The sequence below is a fragment of the Gymnogyps californianus genome, chromosome 12 (assembly GCF_018139145.2).
Source record: "Gymnogyps californianus isolate 813 chromosome 12, ASM1813914v2, whole genome shotgun sequence".
In the NCBI taxonomy this organism is placed as follows: domain Eukaryota; kingdom Metazoa; phylum Chordata; class Aves; order Accipitriformes; family Cathartidae; genus Gymnogyps; species Gymnogyps californianus.
The window spans coordinates 20225786-20251233 of NC_059482.1; the positions used below are offsets into that span (position 1 = coordinate 20225786).

The 25448-nt window shown below is 38.3% G+C and overlaps 1 protein-coding gene across 1 annotated transcript; it reads left to right on the forward strand.

Annotated features, from left to right (window-relative positions):
• Window positions 1-303: 303 nt before the first annotated feature.
• PLA2G15 (phospholipase A2 group XV) lies at window positions 304-21255 on the forward strand. The gene is made up of 6 exons (XM_050904003.1): window positions 304-454; window positions 8400-8556; window positions 10046-10164; window positions 11759-11857; window positions 12273-12497; window positions 17022-21255. The coding sequence occupies exons 1-6, from the start codon at window positions 310-312 to the stop codon at window positions 17531-17533; spliced, it is 1257 nt and encodes a 418-aa protein (XP_050759960.1). The 5' UTR covers window positions 304-309; the 3' UTR covers window positions 17534-21255.
• The last annotated feature ends 4193 nt before the right edge of the window (window positions 21256-25448 follow it).

Below are 25448 nucleotides of genomic sequence, written 5' to 3' on the forward strand. Positions count from 1 at the left end.
TGCTGACGGGAGGGCGGGCTCCCGCCGACGAAGCCTGAGGAGAGGCCGCTCGGCCTGCGAGCGAAGCCCGCCTGGGGCTGCTGCGCGAAGCGAGGCCGCACGGCGGCTCGGGCTCTCCGCACTCGGCTGGTGACGCCTGCGGGGGCGGGGCCGGCTGCCGGCGGGGCGGGGCGGGGCGGGCTGTTTTCTGGCCGGGCCGGGCGGCGGTGCCGCACTCCGGAGGCGGCCGCGGCAGCCCCGGCGGAGCGACGCGTCGCGTCTGGCGCGGGGTGGCGGTGGCTCCCGGCCCCGGGGTTATGCGCTGGGGTGATGGTCCCGCCGGCCGGCGCTAGGCTCCTCCTGCGCTCGGGAGGGAGCCCCTTCCTCAGTCTCCTCCTCCTCCTCCTGCTGCTGCTCTGCCCCGGCGGCGAGTGCCTGCCGCGCCGCCGGCCCGCGGGGCCGCCCGTGGTGCTGGGTAAGAGCCGGGGGGCGGCGGTGCGTGCGTCTGGCGCCGTGGAACCTGGTCAAGCCCGCTGTCTCTGCTGTCGCGTCCCTGGTAGGGAGGCGGCGGGAGGCCTGGGGAGCGGCAGGCACAGCCGCGGGGGTGCGCGCCCCGCCCGGCCGCCGCCGCTGCCTGGGGTCTCCGGGGTGTTTCGCCGAGCGATCCTAGCCCCCGTTGCTGCGGGTACCGGGGGGCGCCGGCGCTGGGCGTCTTCGCCCGGCCGCAAAAGCGAAAAATATAGGCCCGGGCGGGGGGGCCGGGCACCTCACCTCACATGGGGGGCACAACGTCAGTGGGTATGGGAAAAACAAGGCTCGCTTAAATACATTTTTAGCTCATTAACTAAAACCAGACCCTCGCTTCTCAAGTTTTTACTCTATATGAACGATTCATAAAAAAGGTTGGAATTGGATGTGGAAAGAGGAGTGACTGGGTGTTACAGCAGTCAAACTACAAGTATTTAAAAAATACGCTTATTTCATCACACAACGTAGAAAATGGGTATTGATTACTGGCCTGTGGTTTCACCTGTTAACATGAAATAGTTTGTAACAAATATGTAGAAAGTATTCGTATAATAGTTACTAAGTAATATTTGTTAGATGCTTTTTTGTATCCATTGATAAGAAGAATCATAAATAAATGTTAAATGTTTTAATAACTTGTCTACTGAAATTGTAATTCTTAAGCATTCCAATACATTAATTAAGTGCATTTGGTGATATTAATGTCAGTAGTCAGTCCTGTGAATGTATGCAGTACACTGTATGTTCTTATTATGCAATTAACCTTGATGATAAAGGGGGAAGAAAAAGTAAGAAAATGGGAAAAATACTGGGAAAAGGATAATCAGTGGCATGTTGTTCAGTTTAAGCTCCATTTTATTTATAATAATTTAGGCTCTGGTTTTGACTTTATTACTACTGTTACAAACTTCTGACATAAAAGGGTAAACACTAAACAAGAACTTTTTTAAAGGTGCTGTGTATCTCGGGACCACCATGTACAAATTCACAGTTCTTAATAGATGGCTCAACTAACTGAGAGGATGTAGGTTTAGAAGTGGAAACTGCAAAAGGATGTCCTAAGAGGCTGGAGTTAAAATGTGAACAAAAGTTCTTTGAGTTCTGTCTGTGAAGGTTAGAAGCAATGTTTTATCCCGACTTTCCACTCTGTAATGCTGGGTTTTAGCAATAAGCTTTGGCACTTATTCCAGTGCAAGCTTAAGCTTCTTGATGACAAAGGTGATAGTGTTTTAGCTGCTGATCCAATATTCAACTCTAGCTATGAAGGAATCAAAGAAGATTTAAAAGCAGTTGGGATAAAGGGATACTGATTATAGAAGCATGGAGTTACTACTGATGGATCTACTGTAAGTACATATGTTCCCTAAGGATGCTTTTAAAAACCATAGCTGACCTACATTTCTTTTCCTAAGAGACATTCTGGTAAATACTGCGTGGCTGAGCACACCTTCATCAGCAAGTGGTTTAAAACACATACTTTCTGGCTGTTGCAGTGAATTTTCATCAAACGCTACAGAACTTGCATCTCTTACTATTCTAGTCAGTGTCTGTGTTTTAAAATCTGCTGTTTTCTGCCCAGTCCTGACCTGTTGAGAAAGTGAAGATTCAATGGGTTTTAAAATAAATAATTTTTCTGGGTTGTATGTTTGAGAAAGTAGGCGCTCTTAGGGAGTGATTTGCTGCAACTTCCTATTGTAAGATACCATGGTTTTTTTGATGTATAGAAATGACTGTTGTAAAAACACCTGCACTAAGAGCTTTAGTGTCAATTACACATGACATGGGCAGTGAAGGTCAAACAAATAAAGGAGAGGAAGGAGTGACTGTCGGTCACTCAGTGGTTCTGTATGAAATGTTCTTGTCTTGATTCTAGTTAACTTCTCATGACCTTTTCTTTACCCTTCTTGCGTATGTGACATGTTAAGATAAGCTTTTTAGGAATTACTGAGATGAGGATGGTAGAAGGGTTTAGGAGAATCATTTAGGCAGGCATTCTAAGTGCTGGCTTAACACAGGTGTTTGGGAAAGGGGAGAAAAACACACATTGCACTGGAATCACAAATGCAAAAGGAGATTGAGAAGTGTATGCAAGGCTGCATTATACAGGCCTACACAAGTCTGAGATGGTTCTGGAGTCCGTACAAGAGGGGGATACAGAGTTGATCCTCCTGATTTATCAGGCTGGCACCTAGACCCTTAATTCCTCATATGTGTTCAGTTTTTAAATATATTTCTATCTTGTAGTAAATGTGGTCTTATGATCTAAGCATTCACTCTTGGTCTGTTTGGAAGTTAAAACTCTTTAAGTAGAAAGGGGAGTTAACAAGTTTGGTCTTATTCTGTGCCTGGCAAATTGGACATCTGATCTTAAGAAATAAAGAAAGAAGGAATGCTGTTTAAAGGAATGTTGTCAACATAATGATCACTTCATAAATGTTTTAGACCAGTGATGGTCACAAGACCCAGTGTAACTTGCTCTCAATTTTTTGTGTAATGGCCCTACTTGCAGTTGCAACCTGTGCTTATGCAAGTAACGGAGGAGGAAGTAGAGCAGTAGTTTGCAAATATGAGGTATTGCTTATATATGGGTAACTTTGTTAGTACCTGGGGAGCAGAACAAAAATATTGCTTCTAGGAATCTCAAATTTGAAAACAGACGAGCTGCTTGAATACAACCTTGTAACTATTGGCTGTAGTTGTGGTGGCAACAGATCCACAGATTTGTAGAGCCCCCGAACTGGCTCAGGTGAAGTGTGGTTCTGTGAAAGAGCTAAGCCAATCTAATAGCTCATTAGTGCTCCCCCGGCTTTCCTTGTGCCTGCTTATCAGCCACTTTGTGGAGTCCTTTGTCTTGCTAAAGCATGAGAAAATTAACCTGTTGAAGTGATTAATTTTGTAGTTGAATTACCTTAATGGAGGAGCTGGGACAAGGAATGTGGATAGCAGCACAACTCCATTTGGATTAGGTTATTTTTTAAGCTGGTCTGTGCATCATCAAATGGTGCCTTAGTAGCGGGAGCTACTATGCCTGAAGATCATGTTTGTACGTACCAAGGGAGCAAGACCAGGGACCGAACTGACATGGGTAGTAAACGACAGCAAAATACTGCAATGCAATTGCTCAGTTTTCCCTGAGATTTAAATAACAAAGCATCAAAGGGTATTCATATAATAGTGGTACTAGAGAAGAAGAAACATGAGGTAAAAGTCAAAACCTTACTTCCAGAGTCCTGCCTGAAGGCTTGATATCAAAAGACACAATGCTCATTAAAATGTACGGTGATTGTCTCGGAGTTCCTCTCTCAAGTGTTCTTGGGGAAGAGGGGACTACTTAAGATACTGAATTGCTTTCATGCTTTTTTTAGGAGTTTCCTATTCAGCCAGGACAATACATTCATACAGGAAAATCTCCTTTAAGAACCAGGATAACCTACTGAATACCTCTGCTCTACTGACAATATCTAATTAAAAAATATATATATTCTGTGCAAGTACTTCTGGATATCTGCTTCATGTTTACATGCAATTATAATATTTTTGCACTTCTCTTATCAGTTTGGTTATATATTCAACACGCTTGTCTTCTAATGCTCACAGTAAGAAGTTCCTTTATTTTGTGGCTGTCTTCATTTTCTCATGTAGTCCATCGACAATTACTGTGTACTATCTCATGTCTTATCAATTTTGGGAGCTGATAACCTGTCCTTATAAGATCAGCAGCGGATTCACCGAACTCTTTACCTTTTAGAGCTGACTCAACACAATTACTATATCAATGTTCTGATACCTTCTGCAAACAACTTGTTAGGTACTTGGCTAAAGTTTTCTAGAAAGACACCTAAATGAAGTTTGTTAATAATTGATTTACATGCAAACGAGGTTTGAATTCCTGCTGACTGCTAATTGAGGGGGATGTGTTTGTATGGTCAGCTGGCTAGATGTCAGGAGTGATTTAAATGTTTATGCCTCATGTGATCTGAGGTATCTAGAAGTATCATGTGAGATGTTGTTTGCTTTCTTGTTCCTAATTTTAAACACAAGCCTTTTCTGTGGCAATCTATCACTGAGTCTATGAGCTACTTCGAGATATTCTCCTTAGAGAACTATGGTCAGAATTTAAAATTAATTTTCCAGAAAACTTGGTTCATTTTGAAGGAAGGCTAATTTATAGAACCAAAAAGATGACAGTTATTTGAGGAAATTATATCAGTTAAAAAGTTACGATAGTTGACACATGTCCAAAGGCATTTGCATTTCAGATAAAAGTAGTAAAAAAAGTACCAATTGATGGCCTCCTTGCCACACAAACAAGCTTTCCCCCCAGTTATTATATAGGTACTATTTTTTCTTCTTTTCCAAATGAAATTTAAGATCCCCCTATTCATGGCTTTTGTTGAATGTCCTCTTCTCTTTGTTTTCTGAGCAGTATTAAGGCAAGTCACTTTCCAGGGTTCAATTTGCTTATGGTCTTCTGCTGGGAACTATGAATCAGTCATTAAGACTTAAGATAGTGATAGGCAGGAGTATCAATGTATCCTAAAGCTAGTTATTGTAGTTCCCAGACTTGGAAAAGTCTGTAACCTCTTTTAAACTCTCAAATTAAATTTGTAAATGTGCTTTCCATAAAGCTTAATCAAACAAGAACACATCCCAGAAGGAGATCTACTAGTTTTGTCAGAGCAGTTAAGACAAAAAAACAGCAAAGGATACTATAATATTGGAAGTGAATTGGGCTCTTCGATGTATTGGAATGAGTTCCGTTGGGATTACCAACCATTTTTCTTTGTGAAAAATGAGAATGTGCTAGAACTGATACATCATCAAATCTGATGGAAACACTTTTTTTCTGGTGAATATGAAATCTCATTATATTTCCAAATGTCGCAGTTCAGAAGTCAATACATGTATTACACAACTACAAATTAGGGAAGCAAGGGTACTGCTTGAGATCTTTTCTTGGATGTCTGTTTTTAACTAGTACTGACGTATTTTGCAGAACTTCACTTGCCAGTTATTTTGTACATCTATGGGGTCAGTCTGCAGGCTTTAAAAAGTAAGAACTTCCTATGTTTCCAGCAAAAAGGCTTAGAAACTACAGATATTGGTAGATGAAAGGATGAGGAGGAAAAATTGCTCACAGATTTCTCTGCCCACAGATGCTTTCTGTGTATGGCCTGAAAGCAAAGCGAAATGTGTTTTTTCTACTGCTTTCAAATTCCATCACAGAAAATTCAGAAAGGTATGTCCTTATCCTACAGAATTAATCTTCAATGTGATCTTTTTTAACCTGTTACTTATGAAAAAGCCACTAAGTAGTTCTCCAGCCAAAATGTAAATCATTAACACTGTTAAATTGTGTGGGGTGAGGACTGCAGATCTTGCATGGTTCTTTCCATAACCTGAAAAATCAAAATTTGCATTTTGTTCCCTATAGCTTCATCACTAACCCTCTTCAGCTTGCAGAATATACTTTAGAAAATAAAACACAAGTTGTGAATTACAATCATTAGCAGTTTCACTGCTAATATGGAGATGTAAACCTGAAAAAAACCCTTTTTTTTAATCCCTGCTTTATAAACAAACAGGCATCACACCTGTACATGAGACTTTTTTAACTCTGGTATTGTATCTTGGCACAGGTGGAACTTGCCCCTTATCTTTTGTTTAGAGCTACATAAAATTACCATTTTCAACTTGTTCTTTATCATCCCTTGAGTAAAAATTAGTATGTAATGTTTCTCATCTTCTGCTCTGAATTGGACAAAGGAGCACAGCCTCTATCCTCAAGCTTCTTGAGGATAAAATATCTTAACCAAAATAAACTTGCAGTTAATCTAAGATTGCTCCATTAAGTCCAAGTGAGACTTTGTACAGTTTCCTGCTTCCAGTACTCTTGTTGATAAATGTTTCTTGATTATAATTTTAAATTTCTTCAGTTGTGAGTCTTCCTACTCTGAGCGGGAATGCTTATGATTATTTGAGTGCTGTTTCGAAACTTCAGCAAGTTCTTAAAACTCTGATACTCCAGATGTTTGTCTAAGTCTTTGAAAGGTATCTTTGCTGGAAGAACTTGATTTTTACCCAAGGAAATGAGATTCCAGGGTAGAACAGAATATCACTCTTCTACTTTGTTTTGCATTGAAACTGAAGACAAAGTCAACCTGTTCTTTCCTTGGCAGGTCTGCCATGAATGATTGATATAAATAGAATTACACTCTGTTCCTTTTCTAATTAAAAGCACTGATACAGCACAGGCACGAGACTGTGGAACAAGCTGTTGCATTATAGTTCTATAAGCAATAACTAAACAGCATTTTGTGAGGTTACAAGACTGAACTTCAGTAAACTCTTTCTAGGGTGTGATGCAACACTATAATCTCCCTTACTATGCCTTCCAGTATATCAGAGTCCTTGAAATATGACCTAAAATAAACTATGGTTAGCTACTGGGTCTTTTAACATTTCACTTAAGACTACAGAAATAAAACCACTAAAAACCTAATGAGAAAGTAGGGGTAGTTAATAAAGAAATCCTGAGGTATATCTTTTGTGGTGGGGCATAACCTGCAGTGGTTGAAGGTTGTAAGAGTGTGGTTGTTCAGGTCTATAGTCTGAAGTTCTGTCCTTTTTCTGTAATAACTGTTTCTCTTAAAGCATATCTGGCTTTCCAGTTAAACTAGGTGTTCCAATAAAAGGTATTATCTCTTTCTTTTAAACCATTGCTATATATAGTGTTCTATAGAACTTAAACTGTTTTGATTAAATAATTTACTGAAGTGGGGGGGGGAAAGCAACTGTATGGGTAGGCCTGCGTTAAAAACTTCAAATTCAAACATTGACAAGTAAATAGGATACAGTTATGCACACCCCAAAAAGGTGGGGGGGGGGGGGTGGATGGAGCTGAAAGTGGCGAGGGGAACCCTTAAGAAGTGCCTAATGCCTAAATTTTTCTAATACAGAGAAACTTTTCAGTTACTGAAGTATCTTTGCCTTTCTGGCTGTTGAGGAAAAAATGATTAAACATAACAGAATGTAAGAAGCTGCTGAAAATTGTAAGAGCATTTTTTAAGCTTAGTTCTAATTTAGAAATAATATTCCTGTCTCCATCCAGTGTTTAAAATAAATAAAGGAAACTAAAACTTTATCAAAGGAATACTGGCATTTAGTACATGCCCCAAGAACAGTGTACTTCAGAGAAGGTGCAAATACAAGACCCTTCCCTCCAAGTATTACTGATGTAATGCATCAAAAAAAAAAAGTGAAGATCAAAACTGTTGTTGCATCCAAACCTGAATGTAAAAGATATGAAACTATGTATTTGGGTTGTTATGCTAGCCAGCTAAATCTTGTGTAGCAAAAGTGTGGTCAGATGTGAAGAAGTGAAAATAAAAAAACATAAAAGGAGCTGTTTTCACTTTTCACATTTTTTAATGTCAAATTGATAGTTTGCAGGCAACTGTTTAAAGAGAACAGAAAGACTTGCATGTGCAGTTGTAATACTCTGAAGAAAAAATTCTTTCAGAAAGATTCAGTTTGCGCTTTAAAACACAGATAATCTTGATAATGTCTGAGACCATCTGTTTTTCATATCCGTGGCCTAACATGACCTGTTCCTATATAGTCTGCTCTCTGAAGTTATGAACTGTTGATCCAGAATTATTCTACGTGGTGGTTCCCCAGCTAATGATTTTTGAAAATCCAAATATTTTCAGAGGAAAGTGTGCATGCAGTACTTTGTTCTTACGTAATATTTTTTTATCCACTTACAAAACTTAATGGTATCTCTGGATGTGGTGATACTGCATATGAGGGCTATGGTATTAAGATGTGTATATTATAATGTAAAATGTTATACACTTTAATTTTAAGTGTCTCCTTTTTATATCTTTCAGTTCCGGGGGACTTAGGTAATCAGTTGGAAGCAAAGTTAGATAAGCCATCAGTAGTGCATTATCTCTGCTCTAAGAAGACAGACAGTTATTTTACACTCTGGCTGAATTTAGAGTTGCTTCTGCCTGTCATCATTGACTGCTGGATTGATAATATCAGGTAAGACCAGAAATGTTGCTCTTTGCAGTTATCTCCTTTCCTCAGACTGACATGCTTTGTACAGAAAGGCCACCTTAAACTTTCTTTTCTGATTCAAGACCAGTGAGAGAAATGACTTGGAATTCTGCTAGGTAGAGTAACAGGATGAATCCGAAGATGTGGCTCTGTTGCATCTGAGGTAGCTGTTCATCACTGATGAAAAGCAGAGGTTCTCTTAGTTTCTTCCACTTTCTGTCCTACCAGTTACCCAGTGTTGGTCTGGGCACTTATCAGACGCTTCTGTAGGCTTATCTAAAGCAGAAAGTTTTCTGCTTTTTTGATGAGTTACTTAAGTTTTGATGAGGCAAGGGGGAAGGAGGTACATTGGGCAGCTCAGAGGGGACAGGCAGGAGGAACGTGAGCTTGCACTTTTGCTGGCAGTGTGTCATTAGAGAGCGGTCTTACAGGCAGCTGAGACACATGGGGTCCTTCAAGGGCAATCTGGAAGTCTCTTTCCAGAATTATTTTGGTTTAAAACATTGCCTAATTTAAAGCTTCCAGACTATTTCATTGTTCAATCTGCTTCATTAATGTTCCTGTAAAAATCATATAAATATCTCTATGAAAACAAGAAATATTTAGCTTGTGCAATTTAAAAATATTTTATTGGCATGTTGCTCTTTCATGTAAATATATCGAGCTGTTGTGTAGTTGTACCTCTGCTTTAAGTCTTGCTATATGCTTTACAGGTTAGAGAGATTTTTGGTGTGTGAAGATTTGAGTATCAGTTCAGATTCTAAGACTCCATCTAGGGGTAAAAACTTGCATCCAGAAATGGCAATTGTATTGATATGGTATTAAAAACAAACAAACAAAACCCCAATAACAAAAATACACGCACCCCCGACCCAATGCTCCAGATTCTTCATATCTCAAATTGATTTGAAAATTATCTACAAAACACTCAATACCTTTATGTGTTTCCTGAGGTACCAATTGTTATTAGTCAAGGAATATCAAGTACTCCTTTATGCTGGTATGGGTGTTCTAGTTATACAGAAATGAATTATTTTTATCTAGGAGAATTTTTCTGATATCTGATTTTACAGGTATTTTATCTTCTACTGCCACATTCTTATGTTCTTGACAAGTTTTCTCCATTATGTGGCTTGATGCAAAGTGAAATGGTATAGAACTATATAAAGTAGCTTATATTCTAAAGTTGAAGTTCAGCCACAATTCTGTATACTCAGTTTTATAGAGAAGATAAGTCTCAGATTCAGCATGTAAAGCATTAAAATAATTGTTTGCATTGTATAACCTCTTAGCCATTAGAGTACTCTTATCACGTCTGCCTGTTTGGTTTTTTTTTTTCCTCTTCTGGGTAATAGCACTTAAAGTTCTTGTTACTGCACTCAGAATGTAAGACCCAATGTCGTTGAGAGTTGTCATGTGGTAATATGACATGTTTCAAGTTTTTCTCTCTTTCTTTTTTCTTTTTTCCCCCCAGGCTGGTATATAATCGAACAAGTAAGATTACAGAACCACCAGATGGAGTGGATATCAGAGTCCCAGGTTTTGGGCAGACGTTTTCCTTGGAATTCCTTGACCCAAGTAAAAGGAGTGTTGGTATGTACAAGCTGTGTCTGAAGTGCTTTGTCACTTGTAGATTTTTCTAGTGTATCTTTATACAATTGAAATGTGATTTCAAATTACAGTTCTGTTTAGAAGTAGAAAAACTGATTTGGTTTTTTTTTTTTTAGTAGTAGGGTAGCAAGTGGCTCACTTGGCTTTTAAGTGTTTTCATTGCATTGTATTGTTTTGTCTGTTGTTTGGCCTGATAGATTGAGACAAGAAGTTATTTATTCCATGTTATTTAGTCTCGTGCCAAATTTAAGTTCTCTGGATGAAACTTGAGTAGGCACTTTGAAGACAGACACTTTTAGAAAATGAGATGGGTTGAGTAGAAAATTCTGTGACTGAAGCTCGATAAGCAAAACCAAAATAAACCCACTTCATTTCAGCTTGGTTCTGAGTAAGATGTTCTTTGACCTTAGGAATGAGTTAATGGGCTTGGGAGATATGGTACCACACTCTGTAGTTCCCTGTCTTTTGTAGGTGTCAGAATAATTATATAATTACACTTGTGCTGCAAAAGATTTCTGCATTAATGTGTTTGTAGGGGTTTTTGTTTAGTGTTTTTGTAGAAGTCATCTTTCAGAAAACGCTGAATCTGATAACTTTTGTGAGTTGTTAGCTGTGGCTGAAGACTTAAGTAATTTAGTAGTCAATAATGCACTGAGCTTCACATGCTTCATAGTATGGATTTCTTTTTCTTTAGGGAGCAATCTCCAAAAGGGCAGTAATATGCTTAATAATCTTAACTAGATGACTCTTATAACTAGAACAGGGCCACATTTAAAATTGCCTCTGTTCACTTCAGGGACTATATGATAAGCATTCAAGAATAACAGGTGAGGTTCTGCTCAAAACTTAAATATGACTGTGATATTCAATAGGATGTTTTGACACTTTTTCAAACTGTTACTAGACGCATTTAATTGTAGTAATATTTAAATCCTATGTGTCAAAGCTTGTAATATGTAACATCTTTCAATATATAACATCAGCCAGTCTGCAAATGTTTCCCTTCTTTGCTATTAAAGCATTATGTTCAGTCACTTAAGTCTTAGTCCACTACCTCATAGACAGAAAAATAGTTTTGCGGTAGTTTCTAGAATTTTGCCCTGGGGTACGCTGTAAGCATTTGTTTCCAAGAATAAATGTTGGTGAAGTCCAGGCCAACCTTTATGAATGTATTACGTACCCTACCTGAAGTTAATTTGCAATCAACAAAAGCTAGGACTCTAATGTAGTAATTTCTGAGGTATATTCTTTACAGTTCAAGGGTAAGACACATTTCTGCTGAGGAAAACTTATCTGTTCTGTGTATACCACATTTTGCTGCCACATTAGTTTGATAGCTAGTAAGAAGTTTTAATAATGGTATTCTCTCACTTTTGGGGGACAGTGAGCATAACTCATTTTGTTTAATATGCAGCTTTCTAGATTGTCAAAGATTAAGACTACAGTTTTAATGTCTGTATATATGGTATCAGAGATAATGCCTCCAGAACTTAGTTTGTTTCGCGATAGTGTCTGATGGCTGCTTCTAATGCTAATCTTTTCACTGTTCTGTTTCTCTCTTATCTGATGTCTACAGGCAGTTACTTTTATATGCTGGTGCAGAGTTTAGTAGATTGGGGCTACAAACGTGATGAAGATGTAAGAGGAGCACCTTATGACTGGCGAAAGGCACCAAGTAAATAACATATTGTTACTTTAACAAAATTTTGACTCTCCCAGCCAGCAGATAACATTTTGGGTCTCTTCTCCCATCCCACCTGTACAATTATACTTAAAAACTTAATTTGGCTAGTTCTTGGGGCCTGGGTACCCCTGGACCCAGATGAAAGCTCTGTGGTGTGGTTTCTTTTTTTGCTTTAAACAACTTGCTACTTAAGACTTGCTTAAAAACAAAACAACAACAAAAAAACCACACCACCAAAATGCATCCCCACAAACACCCACCACTCCCACTTAATACTGGAATTTCTAAGCTCTGCATTATTAATTCCACAGACAGTTTAAAAAAATAACCTTTTAAAGAATTGTGTTGAAGTTCAGCATTCACAATTAATACTTATAACTGTGTAACCCATATATGTTTCCTTTAGATGAGAACGGAGACTATTTTGTGGCCCTTCGCAAGATGATAGAGTTAATGTATGAGCAGTATGGAAGTCCTGTTGTCTTAATTGCCCACAGTATGGGTAATATGTACACCCTCTACTTCCTCAACCATCAGACTCAGGATTGGAAAGACAAGTACATAAAGGATTATGTGTCATTAGGTGCTCCATGGGGAGGAGTGGCTAAAACTCTCCGTGTGCTGGCTTCAGGTAGGTAATTTGAGGGTTTGCAATGTATTTTGTTAGTAGTGCAAGATACTAACTAGACTGTTAACTGTAAGTCTGGAGGATGAGAGTTTAAGGTACTATGAAGTTAAAAATATTTTTTTCATAAGTGATGGCAACTTGATGTTTCAAGCCCTGTGACCAGACTGTCATTCTTTATGTTCATGGGAGCGGACTGAATTTTTCTACATCCCTTAACCAGGAACTGCGTCCCCTCTTGACCTCTCCTAACCTCTTTTCAGCAGATTGTTGTGTCATCTGCTGTTTGGCCTGGTGTCTTCTATTTCTGTCACTTCTGCCTCCAGCCTAATTGCTCTCTGTTCAGTATTGCAAAGCTAACAAGGACTCCAGAGCATTCAGTAGTTTCCTTTGATTAAAGATCACACAGCTGCTTGAGGTTAACATTAAGGGAAACTTGTAGACATGGTGGTGAAGTGGTGCCCACAGCACAAATGCCTGTTGAAAAGCTGTAACTCTACAGACAAGGAAAGTGAATCTTTGAGATCTTGGGTTTAGCATACTGGATATGCCTGAGACTGAAAAAAATTGAATAAAGAAGGATGACATTTCACTAAGTAACTGCAAATGATTGATGGAAAAAGTTCACTTACCCCATCATGTGATACCGTAATTATTTCATGTGCTTTAGCATTTAGTTCATGATGTTTCTGGCTTGTTTTTTTAGCTTGTTTCTGGCTTGTTAGCTTTGGATATCACTGTCTTCTTCCTAAACAAAGCTGACATCAGAAACTGGACTTCATCAAAATGCAGAACACACAGCAAGTGCCAGCCATGCATGGACAGATCAAAGAATACTTTGCTTAGCAAAGGCATTTGATTCTGAATAGTAGTGCACAGCTCAGTTAATAATAGGAAAACTTAAATTGGATGTTTGTATTGAGTTATACATTGTTAAATCTATTGCAATGGCACTGTAAAAATTGATTTCCCTTTTCCCATAGGCTTTGTCTGACAAGTTTGCATGCTGCAGAAATGGCAGGAAGTGAGCAGTGTTAATATCACCTTCATAAAATTCCACATGACTATATAAAATTCCACAGTCCCAGATTTCTGTTGGATTAAACTTTTGTGCTTCATATCTTGTTTATCCTTTATAATGCATCTCATCCAAAGTGGCTAGCTATACAAATGCATAACAAATAGTTACATTTCTACTAAAATGAGTCATCTTTTAATCTGTATGTCTGTTGTACTAGACACTGTGTTTTAGAGCAGAAATTTAAGAATTGTGTAGGAAAGTTAAATGGGCAGAACATAATATCAGAATGCACATTTTTAGGCTAGTTCTGTCTCAAATATCTGTAGTAAATCACCACCATCAGGCATTAACACTTGGATTACATTAGTCTACTAAAGAGTTTCTAAAACTGTCATTATCAGGGTGTTAGTATGCAGAATTGTTGCTTTAAAGAAAAATAGTGCGTTGCTGCAGGCAAGACAAGCTATGAATGCATTCTTTCTGCTCCCATTCCTGTTTATAATATGGTAATGGCTAGGAACTTCATGTCAAATTCACTGTTTTATCAAAGTGGTAAACAGTACACAGGTGGAATTATTTTCTCTAGATCTTCTGTGATACTTTCTGCTACTTCATGTGCTTTGCAGGATCAATACTTATTACAGCTTCAGTGCCAATAAAGTGAGGATGTTCTTCCCACTACGGTGAGCAAAGACACAAAGTTCACTGGTGTTTTGTTTTTGGGTTTTTTGTTAGCTTGAGATGCTAGCAGTGTCTTCCTTAGACCTAATATTTTGTTCACTATAATGTCAATGAGTGTTGTGCCTGCTGGCACAAGCATGTGCACTGTGCAAGCATGGTCTTGGCCATACAGGACTCCTGCACTTCAGAGAAAAGTAAAGGATTTGATAAGCATCTTGTAACAGTTCTGTAAGAGAAGGCTGGAATAGTCAGGTTCTGTGATTATTCTACTGGAAACAAATTTTGTACACATTCCTTTCATTGTTCAATTCAGAACTTGGGCTTTCTTTGCTGAAAACTGCCAAGTAGTATTCAGTAGCTTGGTGGTGATTGTGCACAGTTAAGTATTTATACCACACAGTAATATGAAACACATTTTTCAGGACCTTTGTGATTCTTGCTGTGCTCTTTTGAGTTTCCTTTTTATCTGTTTCAGAGTTATACTAGCAATGTCTCCATACGGTCCTCCTAAAGATGGCATTAAAGACTGTGCTTTAGGTCTCCTTGCTGAAGCAACAGTGCCACCTTACGGAACTGAAAAATATACTTTGGTGCTATTTCAGGAATAGCAGTTTTGGTTTCAGTATTTCAATTTTTCTGGTGTGGTTGACCTGGAACACTACATGCTGTAACCACCTGGACCTAATAATGGAAAATCGGATTCAAAGTTCAGATGACAAAAGAATTGAGGTGTGCCAGCCATTGTGATAATGGAAAACAGGTCTGATCAGAGAGTCACCATGAAAATAAACTCGGATCTCTCAGGGCATTTTTTTTTTTTTAAATTTGTTTCTAGTAATCACTATATTTGCCATTTATTAAGCAGCTTTTAATTTTGTGAAGATGCAAGAACAGTGGTTAAAATATGAAGAAAGATGCATGTAAATTATAACTTAGTCATGTGTTAGTTTGAGCCATCTTTGGAACAAACTGCTAAGAAAACAATGGACTTGATGTCTACAAAAATTCTTGAAATGTTTTGGTCAAACACTAGTTCTGTAATAAGAATAAGTCAAATTTGGTAAAATGTAACAATTTTGTGGTTTATTGGGTATTGGCTAATTTAAGGCCTTTATTGATAATAAGCTCTAGCTCTCTATTTATATTATATTAAGAAAATATAATGCCTTGTAAAAGCTTGGCCAGCTGAAAACATTTCCCAAGTATAGTAGTTATCAACTGGTCTTTCAAGCATTGTTGGTTTTGTCTGTCCCCCCCGGCAAAGATGTAGTTTAGATTACCAGAGTTGCTAGAAAATTAGTGCTACATTAGAGAAAACCTGTGTTCTGAGCAACACAAGTATTTTAGCAGTCCTGAAATGCTGACTGGAAGGGAAGATGCTGATGCTGGCAGTTTTCCATGGTTCCCACCAGACGCTAACAAGCTCTAACTCTTCTTTTGGTGAAGTACTACACATAGAGACTGAATTGGTCATTGAGTGCAGCATTCTTACTTGATAGCATAAGCAGAGACAGTAATACTTGCTTTGCTTCTGTTTCCTTTCATGACAGTTATCTTTTTAGGTAACTATTAAGAGTCTGCCATTTTCTTTCAATTGTAGGCATGTTCTGGTAGGTTTCGTTACAAAGGGAGTGCATAAACTGGTAAAACACTATGCCAAATGGTAAATAAACCATATAGTAATTTTTATAGCTATCCTGAATGAAATATTGCTAGTCTGCTTGTTTTGAATGTGCAAAACTTTTAACATTTTGTGAAGCCTATGAAGTCTCTTCATGAGTTCTTATGTGTGTGGATAGTGGTATTTATCTGTGCTTTCAGGAAAAACATGACCTAGGTACCAGAATCACTGTAAAACACATTTCCAGAAAAGCATTTAAGACAAAACTCGCAAATGGTATAAATAATGCCCAATAAAAGCTGATTTCTTACTTGGTTCATATAGGAAATATTTTCTCCTTTAAAAAGGCACATATTGGAAAGGCAGCAGCGTTCTTGGTTTGTCAGTGTCCTGGTTTCGGCTGGGACAGAGTTAATTTTCTTCTTAGTAGCTGGTACAGTGCTGTGTTTTGGATTTAGTGTGAGAATACTGTTGATAACACGCTGATGTTTTAGTTGTTGCTAAGTAGCGCTTATCTTAAGTCAAGGATTCTTCAGTTTCCCATGCTCTGCCAGCAAGCAGGTGTACAAGAAGCTGGGAGGGAGCATGGCCAGGACAGCTGACCCGAACTAGCCAAAGGGATATTCCATACCATAGAACATCATGCCCAGTATATAAATGGGGGGGAGTTGGCCGGGAGAGGTGGATCGCTGCTCAGGCATCGGTCAGCGGGTGGTGAGCAATTGCATTGCGCATCACTGGTCTTTTCTTGGGTGTTATTTCTTTTTTTTTTTGTTATATTCCTTTTCATTACAATTATTATTATATTATTATTCTTAGTTAGTAGTGTAGTGTATTTTATTTTACTTATTAAACTGTTCTTATCTCAACCCACAAGTTTTACTTTTTTTTCCCTCCTCCTCCCCACCCCACTAGGAAGGGGGAGGGGGAAGTGGCTGCGTGCTGCTGAGTTGCTGGCTGGGGTTAAACCATGACAGTCTATCATTCATTCATCAACTTGTATTTAAATTTGTAAGTTACCAGAAGTTAGTTTGCAGAAGTTAATTATCAAGACAATCATAAATGAGGAAAAACTTCTCAAATTGTCACTGTAAGCAAAGGGAATAATCTTTTTATTCCTGTTATCACTGTGAGTGGTAGTAACTGCTGCTGGTTGAGATTCATGCTTTGCTTTGTGTATAATGAAATTCCACTTTTTTTTTTTAAGGTGACAACAATAGAATACCTGTTATCAGTTCACTCAAGATCAGAGACCAGCAGAGATCAGCGGTTTCCACAAATTGGATGCTCCCCTACAACTACACATGGCCTCCAGATAAGGTCTTTGTAAGCACACCTACAGCTAACTACACTCTTCGGGATTACCGCAAATTCTACAGGGACATCAATTTTGAAGATGGCTGGCTCATGAGACAAGACACTGAACCCCTGGTCTACCAGATGACACCACCTGGTGTGCGTATACACTGTCTTTATGGTACTGGTGTAGAAACACCTGATTCTTTCCATTATGAAAGTTTTCCTGACAAAGAACCCAAGATTCTTTACAGCGATGGGGACGGTACAGTAAACTTACAGAGTGCCTTGCAATGTCAAAAGTGGGTGGACATGCAAAAACAGGAAGTGGTGGTATTTGAGCTTTCAGGAAATGAGCATATTCAAATGCTATCCAATGATACTACTATCTCCTATGTGAAAAAGCTGCTTTTTGATTTGTGATACCTTGTGTTGACAGTTATTTTCCTCACCTGTGATGCCTTCCCTTAAATCTGGGAAAATGCCTTTTAATCCCTTGATATTTAGATATTTGAATTATTTATTTTGTGGTTTTTTTTTAAGGCTGTGTTCAAGAAGTTGTTTGGTGTCCTAAATGATTGTTTGTCTCTCACTTGTGTTTATGATGCTTCATGGTATTTTCACATTCTACATATTTGGTCAAATATGCATTTGGTGCCTCTGGTGTTGTGTCCAATATTCATATAGACTTTCATTTGGAGATTGTGCAGCCCCTTGCACATACTACATAGAATCATAGATACCTGAGTTCCTTTGTGTGGTCTTTGCAGGGTTTGGAGTGGGAGGGCTAGGAAGGATTGCAATTTCAGATGCCCATAAAACAAGGGAATGATACTAACAATTTGGGAAGCACAGTAAACTTTTTAAAGGGTCTTGCATATTCTGATCCACAGTTCCCAGTACCTTAGTTTGTAAATGTGCATATCTACTACGTAAGATAGGGAAGGAGGTCTGCCTGGTACTGTACTACCTTTTGTCATAATCCAGCTTTTCTTTTATTACAGTTTTTGGGGAGAAAAGATAATGTGTGAATTACTTGAAGCTTCTTATTAGGTACCTTTTTGGGTTTTTTTAAAGAAGACATTGTTTGCTCATCAACTTCTAGAACCTGATGACATACAATCTGGAGTCTGACGAATTCTCACCTTGTGCTTTACTTATCAATGAGGGAAAGAAGCTAAACAGTGGTTGGTGCTTGCAATAACTGTAGCTGTATGGAGTAGCACATAAATTAAAGCTAATTGAATTGAATACTGGCAAACAATCCATACAGTGCAGAATTGCATTTCTGGGTGAAAAATGATCTCCTGTAGTGGAAATGATAATGGATGGTGGGCATTAATTCAAAAAGAAAAGTGAACTTCTTGAAATGGGGTGGGGAATGGAAGCCAGCATAATACAGTATGAAGTATAAACCTTGTTCTTGGTCAAATACTTAGGCTCTGATCCAGTTACTGACCAAGTAGTGACTGGATCAACATTGCATTCAGCTGAAAAGAAACTTTGTTTTAAGACTAAAATTAATTTCCCATAGATTACAAGTTTCATTATTGCTGTTTCAAGAAGTTGGGATACGCTGTTCCTTAAATGTTTCTATAAATTGCTGAACATGCAGCTCTGTTAATTTCCTACAGTATTGTTTTACTCAATGTTTTTAAAAAAAATTCAACTCTGAACTCCACAGAAATGATAGCCTAAAGGCCATCATATTTACAACCTTGATCACAGAAGTCCTGTTGGAGAAATAGTTTCACTCAAAGATTCTCTTTTACTTGCTTTAAAACGAGTCACCCAGTTAGACTCCATTTAGTTTTCTGAAAACACAATTTTCAATGCTTTCAAAATGCTAGGTCCTCCAAGAAAAAAATCTAAGAGTTTCAGAAACTCATCAGAACTGTTGAGGATTCATTACTTAAGAAACTGAAGTTGTCTAAAGGGTAAAGTTTTTGACTATTTTGGTAGCATGCATAAAATGTTTGCTGCCATTAAACATATCAATAAGATGTGTTGAAACAACAGGCTTGAACTCTTGTTACTGTAGAATGCAAACATTTTGGCACAGGAGGTAGGTTTAAGGCTTTTAATTCAGAAATGACTTGTAAATCCAGAACAACTTGAACGAGGGTCATGGATAAGCTACATATCTTCCTAGGTTTTAACTTCTTTATGTAGCTTCATTTTTCCCTATTACTTTCATTGAGGGAGAGTACACATTTTCCTGATTTTTAAGATGGAACATTTATCTTGTCCTCAGTTGCCCAGGAACCTACAGTTCAGCAGCAATATTGCCTAGACTTTTCTAGAGTACGTACTGAGTTGCCCCAAGCCATTTGTAATTGGTAACTGTTGAAATGAGGGGACAAAAAAAAAAAAACCAAAACCAACAGTACCCCAAAAAAACCAACAACAAAACCCACAAAAAAGTCCTTTAGCCAAGTGTTCTATTTTATACAGGGCTGTCAGCTGGGTAAGCTTCAGGCTTGTGTTCCAAGACTGCTCAAAGATGATAAAGCTCTTCCTGTGGTCTGACTCAATTTTTGAATAAATTGCTATGTTACTGGTTTACAACAGAAAGAAATTACAGAAAACAGCTTATCACAGTCTGTAGTTCTTGCTGAAGTCGAATGCCTGTTAATAAGCACTGGAATGAGTGGAGCTGGAGGCTGTATTGCAGGATACCAACATGGGCATCAAGGGCTGAAGAAATGAGAAAAGAACATAGGTAAACAGTTCTTAGCCTGATCTGGAGAATGTTTCTAAGCTTCGTTTAGATCCTTACCCATTAATCGGTGGCACTTTCAGTCTCATACCAAGAGTTTAGCTTCAGGGGGTTTTGTGATTTGAAGTTCCAAAACACATGATTCCAAAACCTGCTCTCTTTTTAATTCTTTTTTCTTTTACTACTTTTTTAATATTACTTTTTGTGCCCCAAAAGAAAAAAAAATAAATCGCTTATTCTTTTCTAATTTTGGCGACCTAGTACTGTGTTTCTGAGATCAATTGACTGTGGTTTTTTTTAACCTGAAGATTTGTAAATCAGCTTTCCATCAGTCGACAAGCCCTAGAGTGTATCTCTTTAAATAAAATTGTGTTAGTTAACCTGGTAAAATGAAGCTGAAAGTTTTTTCAGGGCTTTTTTTTATTGTTGTTTTTCCACTATAAAGCCTTGTTGTGCAAGAATGTGTGTACCTGAGTTCTAAGTACTGTGTTAGAGCAAGCACAGTGCTTCTGGTGGGACTTTGATTGGATGTGATGGTTCTGTTTTATGTCCAGAAGTTGTGATTTTTCTACCAAATCATCTTCAGCCCTTTCGTTTTCAGTTTCTTACATATTAGGATGGAGTTCCCATTGAAAAGTGAATGCAGCAAGTAACCTACATTATTCTAGTTGTTGAAACTGAACCACTTCACTTGGCATGTTGAGAAGTGCTTACTCACTACAGCATGTACCTCTACAAGGCAAGAGTATTTAGCATTAATGTTACAGGCTTGCTAGAGCCATGTGCACTTGAGCATTCTAGATTCTTGTGGGGAGAGAGATCTGAAGAAATAAATCTTTAAGGAGAGGAGAATGTGGCACTTAAGAGGAGTAACTCAGGTGCTTTGCCACACTGCACAGTTGAAATGTTTGAATTTGCTGACATATCTTCATTATACCTAACACATATCGATCATGTCTCTCTCTTTCCATAATTTTTACTTGCTTTTATTCTTCCAGGATATTTTCAGAAACCAAAAATAGTCTTGAGGACCAAATGTGTTTCTTATTTTTGACAAAATGTATAGAAAATGCTGAAGAAGCTTTCAGCTGTCATTGTAATACTTCTGAAGAGGTTCAGAGTCACTATGTGATTCTGTTTGAAAACAGAAGGCTTCAATAACTAGCAATAATTGCAGAGGACTTGCAGACCAAAGGAAGGAATGTTTGGTATTAAGGTAGTTCTTGGAGCACAGTGTGTTCAAGGCCCTCTTAAATTCAGGGAATGTTTGGCAATGACTTTGCTGCTCTACACTTAACAGTATTTTGTACAGAACATATTCTGAGACCTAGCATTTTATATGCTCTTTTTGTGTATGAACGCGTTCAATAGATTTTGAATATTTTATTGTCAGACTTTGATAACATAATAAAGTTGATCTAATACAGCTTGTCTCCTGTTGTGAATAATGTGTTGTCTCACTGCTGAGATGGAATGTCAACTTGTTGCTGTTTTTCTTCCCCACAGATTCTTGGTGTCTCATTTTCTCATGGTAATTGCTTCTTGGTTCATCTTCTAAATGCACCTACTGTCTTGTACATTTGGAGTTCTCTGTTAATTGTTCTTGAATTATGGAGATGTGGGACTGAGATTACTCAATTTCTTTTGTTTGCTTCTTTCTTGCTCATCTCATATGGAAAAAAAAAAAGTTCTTGGGATGCCTCATGCTTCTGTTCAGGTAATTATTTTGAAATTAGTCCCTCAATCCTGAAGTGTCCTAAATGCTTGCAGTTGCCTTTATGCTGTTGGTTTCCAGACTGATCCACAAACCCATGCATGTTGACCATACAGTTTCATGGTTGTATGAAACAATCTTTTTGCGGTTAAAAATAGTGCATTGTGGCTCTGAAGAAACTTTAACAGTAGACAATGATTCTGTAGGGCAAAAACCCCTGGAAATTATGTCCCTTATCAAAGTAATCTAAAAGCCTGTTGGGCAAGCTTAAGTCCTCTAGTGGCTGGCCTGGATGCTTCAGTAACCTATAGTACAAATGATTGCTTATAATCCTGAGAAAGAAGGAAAAAATGATGAGGCTGAAACTTGCCTTGTGGTTTGTGGTTGTTTTTTTTTTTTTTACATGATAAAGACTGTAATACAAGACGAGTGTTAGCGACTGCTGCTCCTCTCTGTGCCCTGGATCCCTATTAATTGGACCTCTTGTCCCAGTACAGTTCTTGTTCGTGCCTTCCTCAAGGTTCACTGACCCCATATGACTGCAGGGGAAAGGGGAATGTGGCCTTCCTCCAGCTCCCTATTAAAATGGGGAAAGTCCTGCACTAAAGCACTGTGCCAATTCTTGGAAGAAGCTGGGAAGGCTGAGAGCACAGGGAAGGGGGGACAGAATGATAATGGGGCCTGGCTAGAGTGATGCCAAGCCATGTGAAAGACTGGTGTCCTGTATAATGCTAGAATATTGATGTAACACTGGTGCTAGCTTGGGTTGTGCATCTTTCAAATAACAAAGTTAGAGTTGCATATTGCCTGATGCTATTTTGTTGTGCTATCTTAATGCTTACTTTAATGATGGGATTACAGTTTTGAGAAATTATGCTGACTTTCTCTTTTGCTTGAATTATAGTTTTCCTCCAAAGTTCTAGCTTAATAGTTTCCTTTGACTAATTTACTTTGTGGTCATTCAGATCAACAAATGAGAGTTAAGTGGAATGTTTAGTTCCCAAATCAGCATTCTTCAGGCAAAAGCAGAGTGTAATATGAGCCCAGGAAATCCAAGAAATTCATACGCAATGTTTTACTCCAAGTATTGATGTTAAGTTTGTCTGAATGGTTTGTCTTACATTGATGCTGCTTGCCAACTTCTTGTTCTAAATCATGCAGGACCTGAGGAGAATATCCCAATCCTGAAGTTTTTTCCTTCTCATGTAACAGGTGATCACTAATTTTGTGTGAAATAGTTTAGCAAGGTACCTTCGTCTCAGGTTTTAGGGATTAGTTCTCAAATAGTTGAAGTTTAAGTTATTCCGCCCACTCCAGCAGATTTGGAAGCAAGAGTGGTATGATACTAGTACTTCTAGCACTTTTGCAGGTTCTATTCAGTTTGTTACTGGTTAAAGCACATCTTACCACTTACAATACTGCTTGCACTTTCTCAGCATTTAAAGGTGCTTGATGTGGATCAGTGTCACTCTCATCTAACAATCACAGAAAATAATCTGTTATTTCTAGAATGATCTCTCTGTACTGGAGCAAATGTTTAAATTTAGGGTTTAACCAAAGACTGCATAGCATGTTTCTGGGGCTGTTAAAGAGCTACTGCTGAAAATCTGGAAAGGAGCAGGTAACTTTAAATGTTTAGGGTACTGGAAAGCCAAATTATAAATAAAATATTTCTGTAGCCTTGTAAGTAGTTACAGAGTGGCTAGTGAACTAATGAAACTTTGTATTTGTGTTACCTGGATACATAAACACTTGGCTGAGTTACAAAATTATTTCTTTTATGTGACGGAAAACAAATTTTGTAATGCAAAAGTGAGCTGTCTGCTTTTGTAGAAAGAATGTTTAGCATGAAATACAGGGGGGAAAAAAGGCTCAGAAGCTGGAAAAAGTGGAAAAGTACAGTAAGCTAAAATAAGATAAACAGCAGTAACATAAAGTCCCTAATGAAATTTGAAAACTGAATCACTTTAGTAGATTAAAAATGCAAATAGAAAATACATTTTGATGCCTTTGACAAAGCAATCCAACTAGAAACTTTCTCTTACTGATTGATGATTCTTCGACAGCCCAATTCATGCAATGGCTATTAGTTTCAATGGACTTAATGAATTTGAGGAAGTCACATGTTACGCACTTTATATATCAGCCTGAGTTTGACTACTGGGACTTGAACAACTTAGAAATCTAGGCTTTTGCAAAACACGGCCATCTGATGGAGTTAGTTTGCATTTGTGTGTATAGCATTGAGCCTTATTAGTGAAACTACATTAAATTTAGCCAATGCTTGTGTAATGCTTTGGAATATGCTAGTATACTCACTCTTAAACATTGAAAAATCAAATTACTCTGCCTTTTTTCCCCCAACTTCATGTAATTGTAAAGCTTGCTTACAAATTCTGAATTTGTAACAAAAGAAAATGGGACGTTCTCAGTGGTCAACGGCTTTTGAGCTTTTTGTGTGTGTTCATGTAAATCTTCTGTTTTAAACATGAGGGCTTAGAAAGGTAGCGGATCTTTAATGGGGAGGAATTATTGAAGACTCGGTGCCATCATGATCTGGAGGCTGTAACTGCTTCATGAATTTCTCATGGAAATTTTTAGAAAGAATATATCTACTTTGTCTGGAAATAGCTGGGAAGTTTGGAATTCAAACATTGGCAACAGTATCTAACATCATAGCTTCCCTCCTGGGATACGCTGCTGCTTAGGTTAAAATTCTGTGTGCCAGGGACTCTCTTTGCCATCAAAATCAGTATTTATTTCACTTCTGGGCAATAGCCATACGATGGTAAGCACGCTTTTGTAAAGACGAATGGAACTGTTTTGTGCAAACTTTGGCTCTGGCTTCGCAGTACAACTAACAAAGTATCCACTAGAGGGAGGAGTATCTCAACAAATGCTCAGGTGTGGTGTCCCGGCAATGAATGGCAAAGCTTGGTCATGGCATAGAAAGCAAAGGGGGAAGAAAAATATTCCCTAGCACGATGCATCAACGAAAGTTATTTACCTGACCTTAGTCCCATATATTTTAATGACAAATATGCGGCACTGTCTTTCTACTTCAATCTGCCCAGTCTCCATTAGAAAGGAGTGATGTAGGAGTACACGGAATGCTTTGTCAATATTAGAGGAACTAAGTTAAGTCTGAAGTGCCTCATGTCCTGCAGAAATCTTTCCTATACTGAAACAAAACATCAGTTCCTGGGGAACTGAATTAAGAGGATTAACACCTAGTTTGTTTTGATGCCATTTATTCCAAGATGTATCCTGGATGCGAGCCATGTTCAATAATACAAAAACCTCAGCTCTTGGGAAAGAAATATGTTTGTGTAGACTTACGTCTTTTGTACTGGTAGACATCTTCAGCAGTCAGTAGCATTAGGGATTTGTGAACCTCAGATAGTCCGAAGGCATTAGTTGTGTTTCACATCTCCTATAGGTTTTGGTTTGGCTTTTTTTCAACTTGTATTTGAGCAGCTAGAACTGACTGGAGGGTGCTTTTAACTCTACAATGACTGTGATGCTGTATTTTTCTTATGTAGTTGGGAGATGAAAGAAGGGAGACTTAATGAATACAACTATACTAATACTTGGGTTTTTTGGTTCTCCTGGTTCAGTCACATTGCAATTTTTCTGCCCCAAAACTTTGAATACTTCTTGTTTTATAGAGTTGCTGTACAGGTGGGCTGGTTGAATGATGACATGAATGATCGTCATAAACCTGACAAGAAGTGAGACTTCTATGGTTTGAGTTGACATAATGCATACTTTTATAATCTGTATTAAAAATGCAGTAGAGGGCGGTAGTATATAAATTAGAGATGGTTTTTTGGTAATGTTGGATGGCATCTGTGTTAATTTCACCTGAGAAATCCAGGATTACAGGGAAATGAAGACCTAAATTT

What these genes read in the sequence shown, in the direction of transcription:
- PLA2G15 (XM_050904003.1), top strand. Translation starts at nt 310, where the DNA reads ATGGTCCCGCCGGCCGGCGCTAGGCTCCTCCTGCGCTCGGGAGGGAGC. An exon ending in GGGGCCGCCCGTGGTGCTGG is followed by an intron (nt 455 to 8,399) that starts GTAAGAGCCGGG and finishes TATATCTTTCAG; the next exon opens with TTCCGGGGGACTTAGGTAAT. An exon ending in CCCAAGTAAAAGGAGTGTTG is followed by an intron (nt 10,165 to 11,758) that starts GTATGTACAAGC and finishes TGATGTCTACAG; the next exon opens with GCAGTTACTTTTATATGCTG.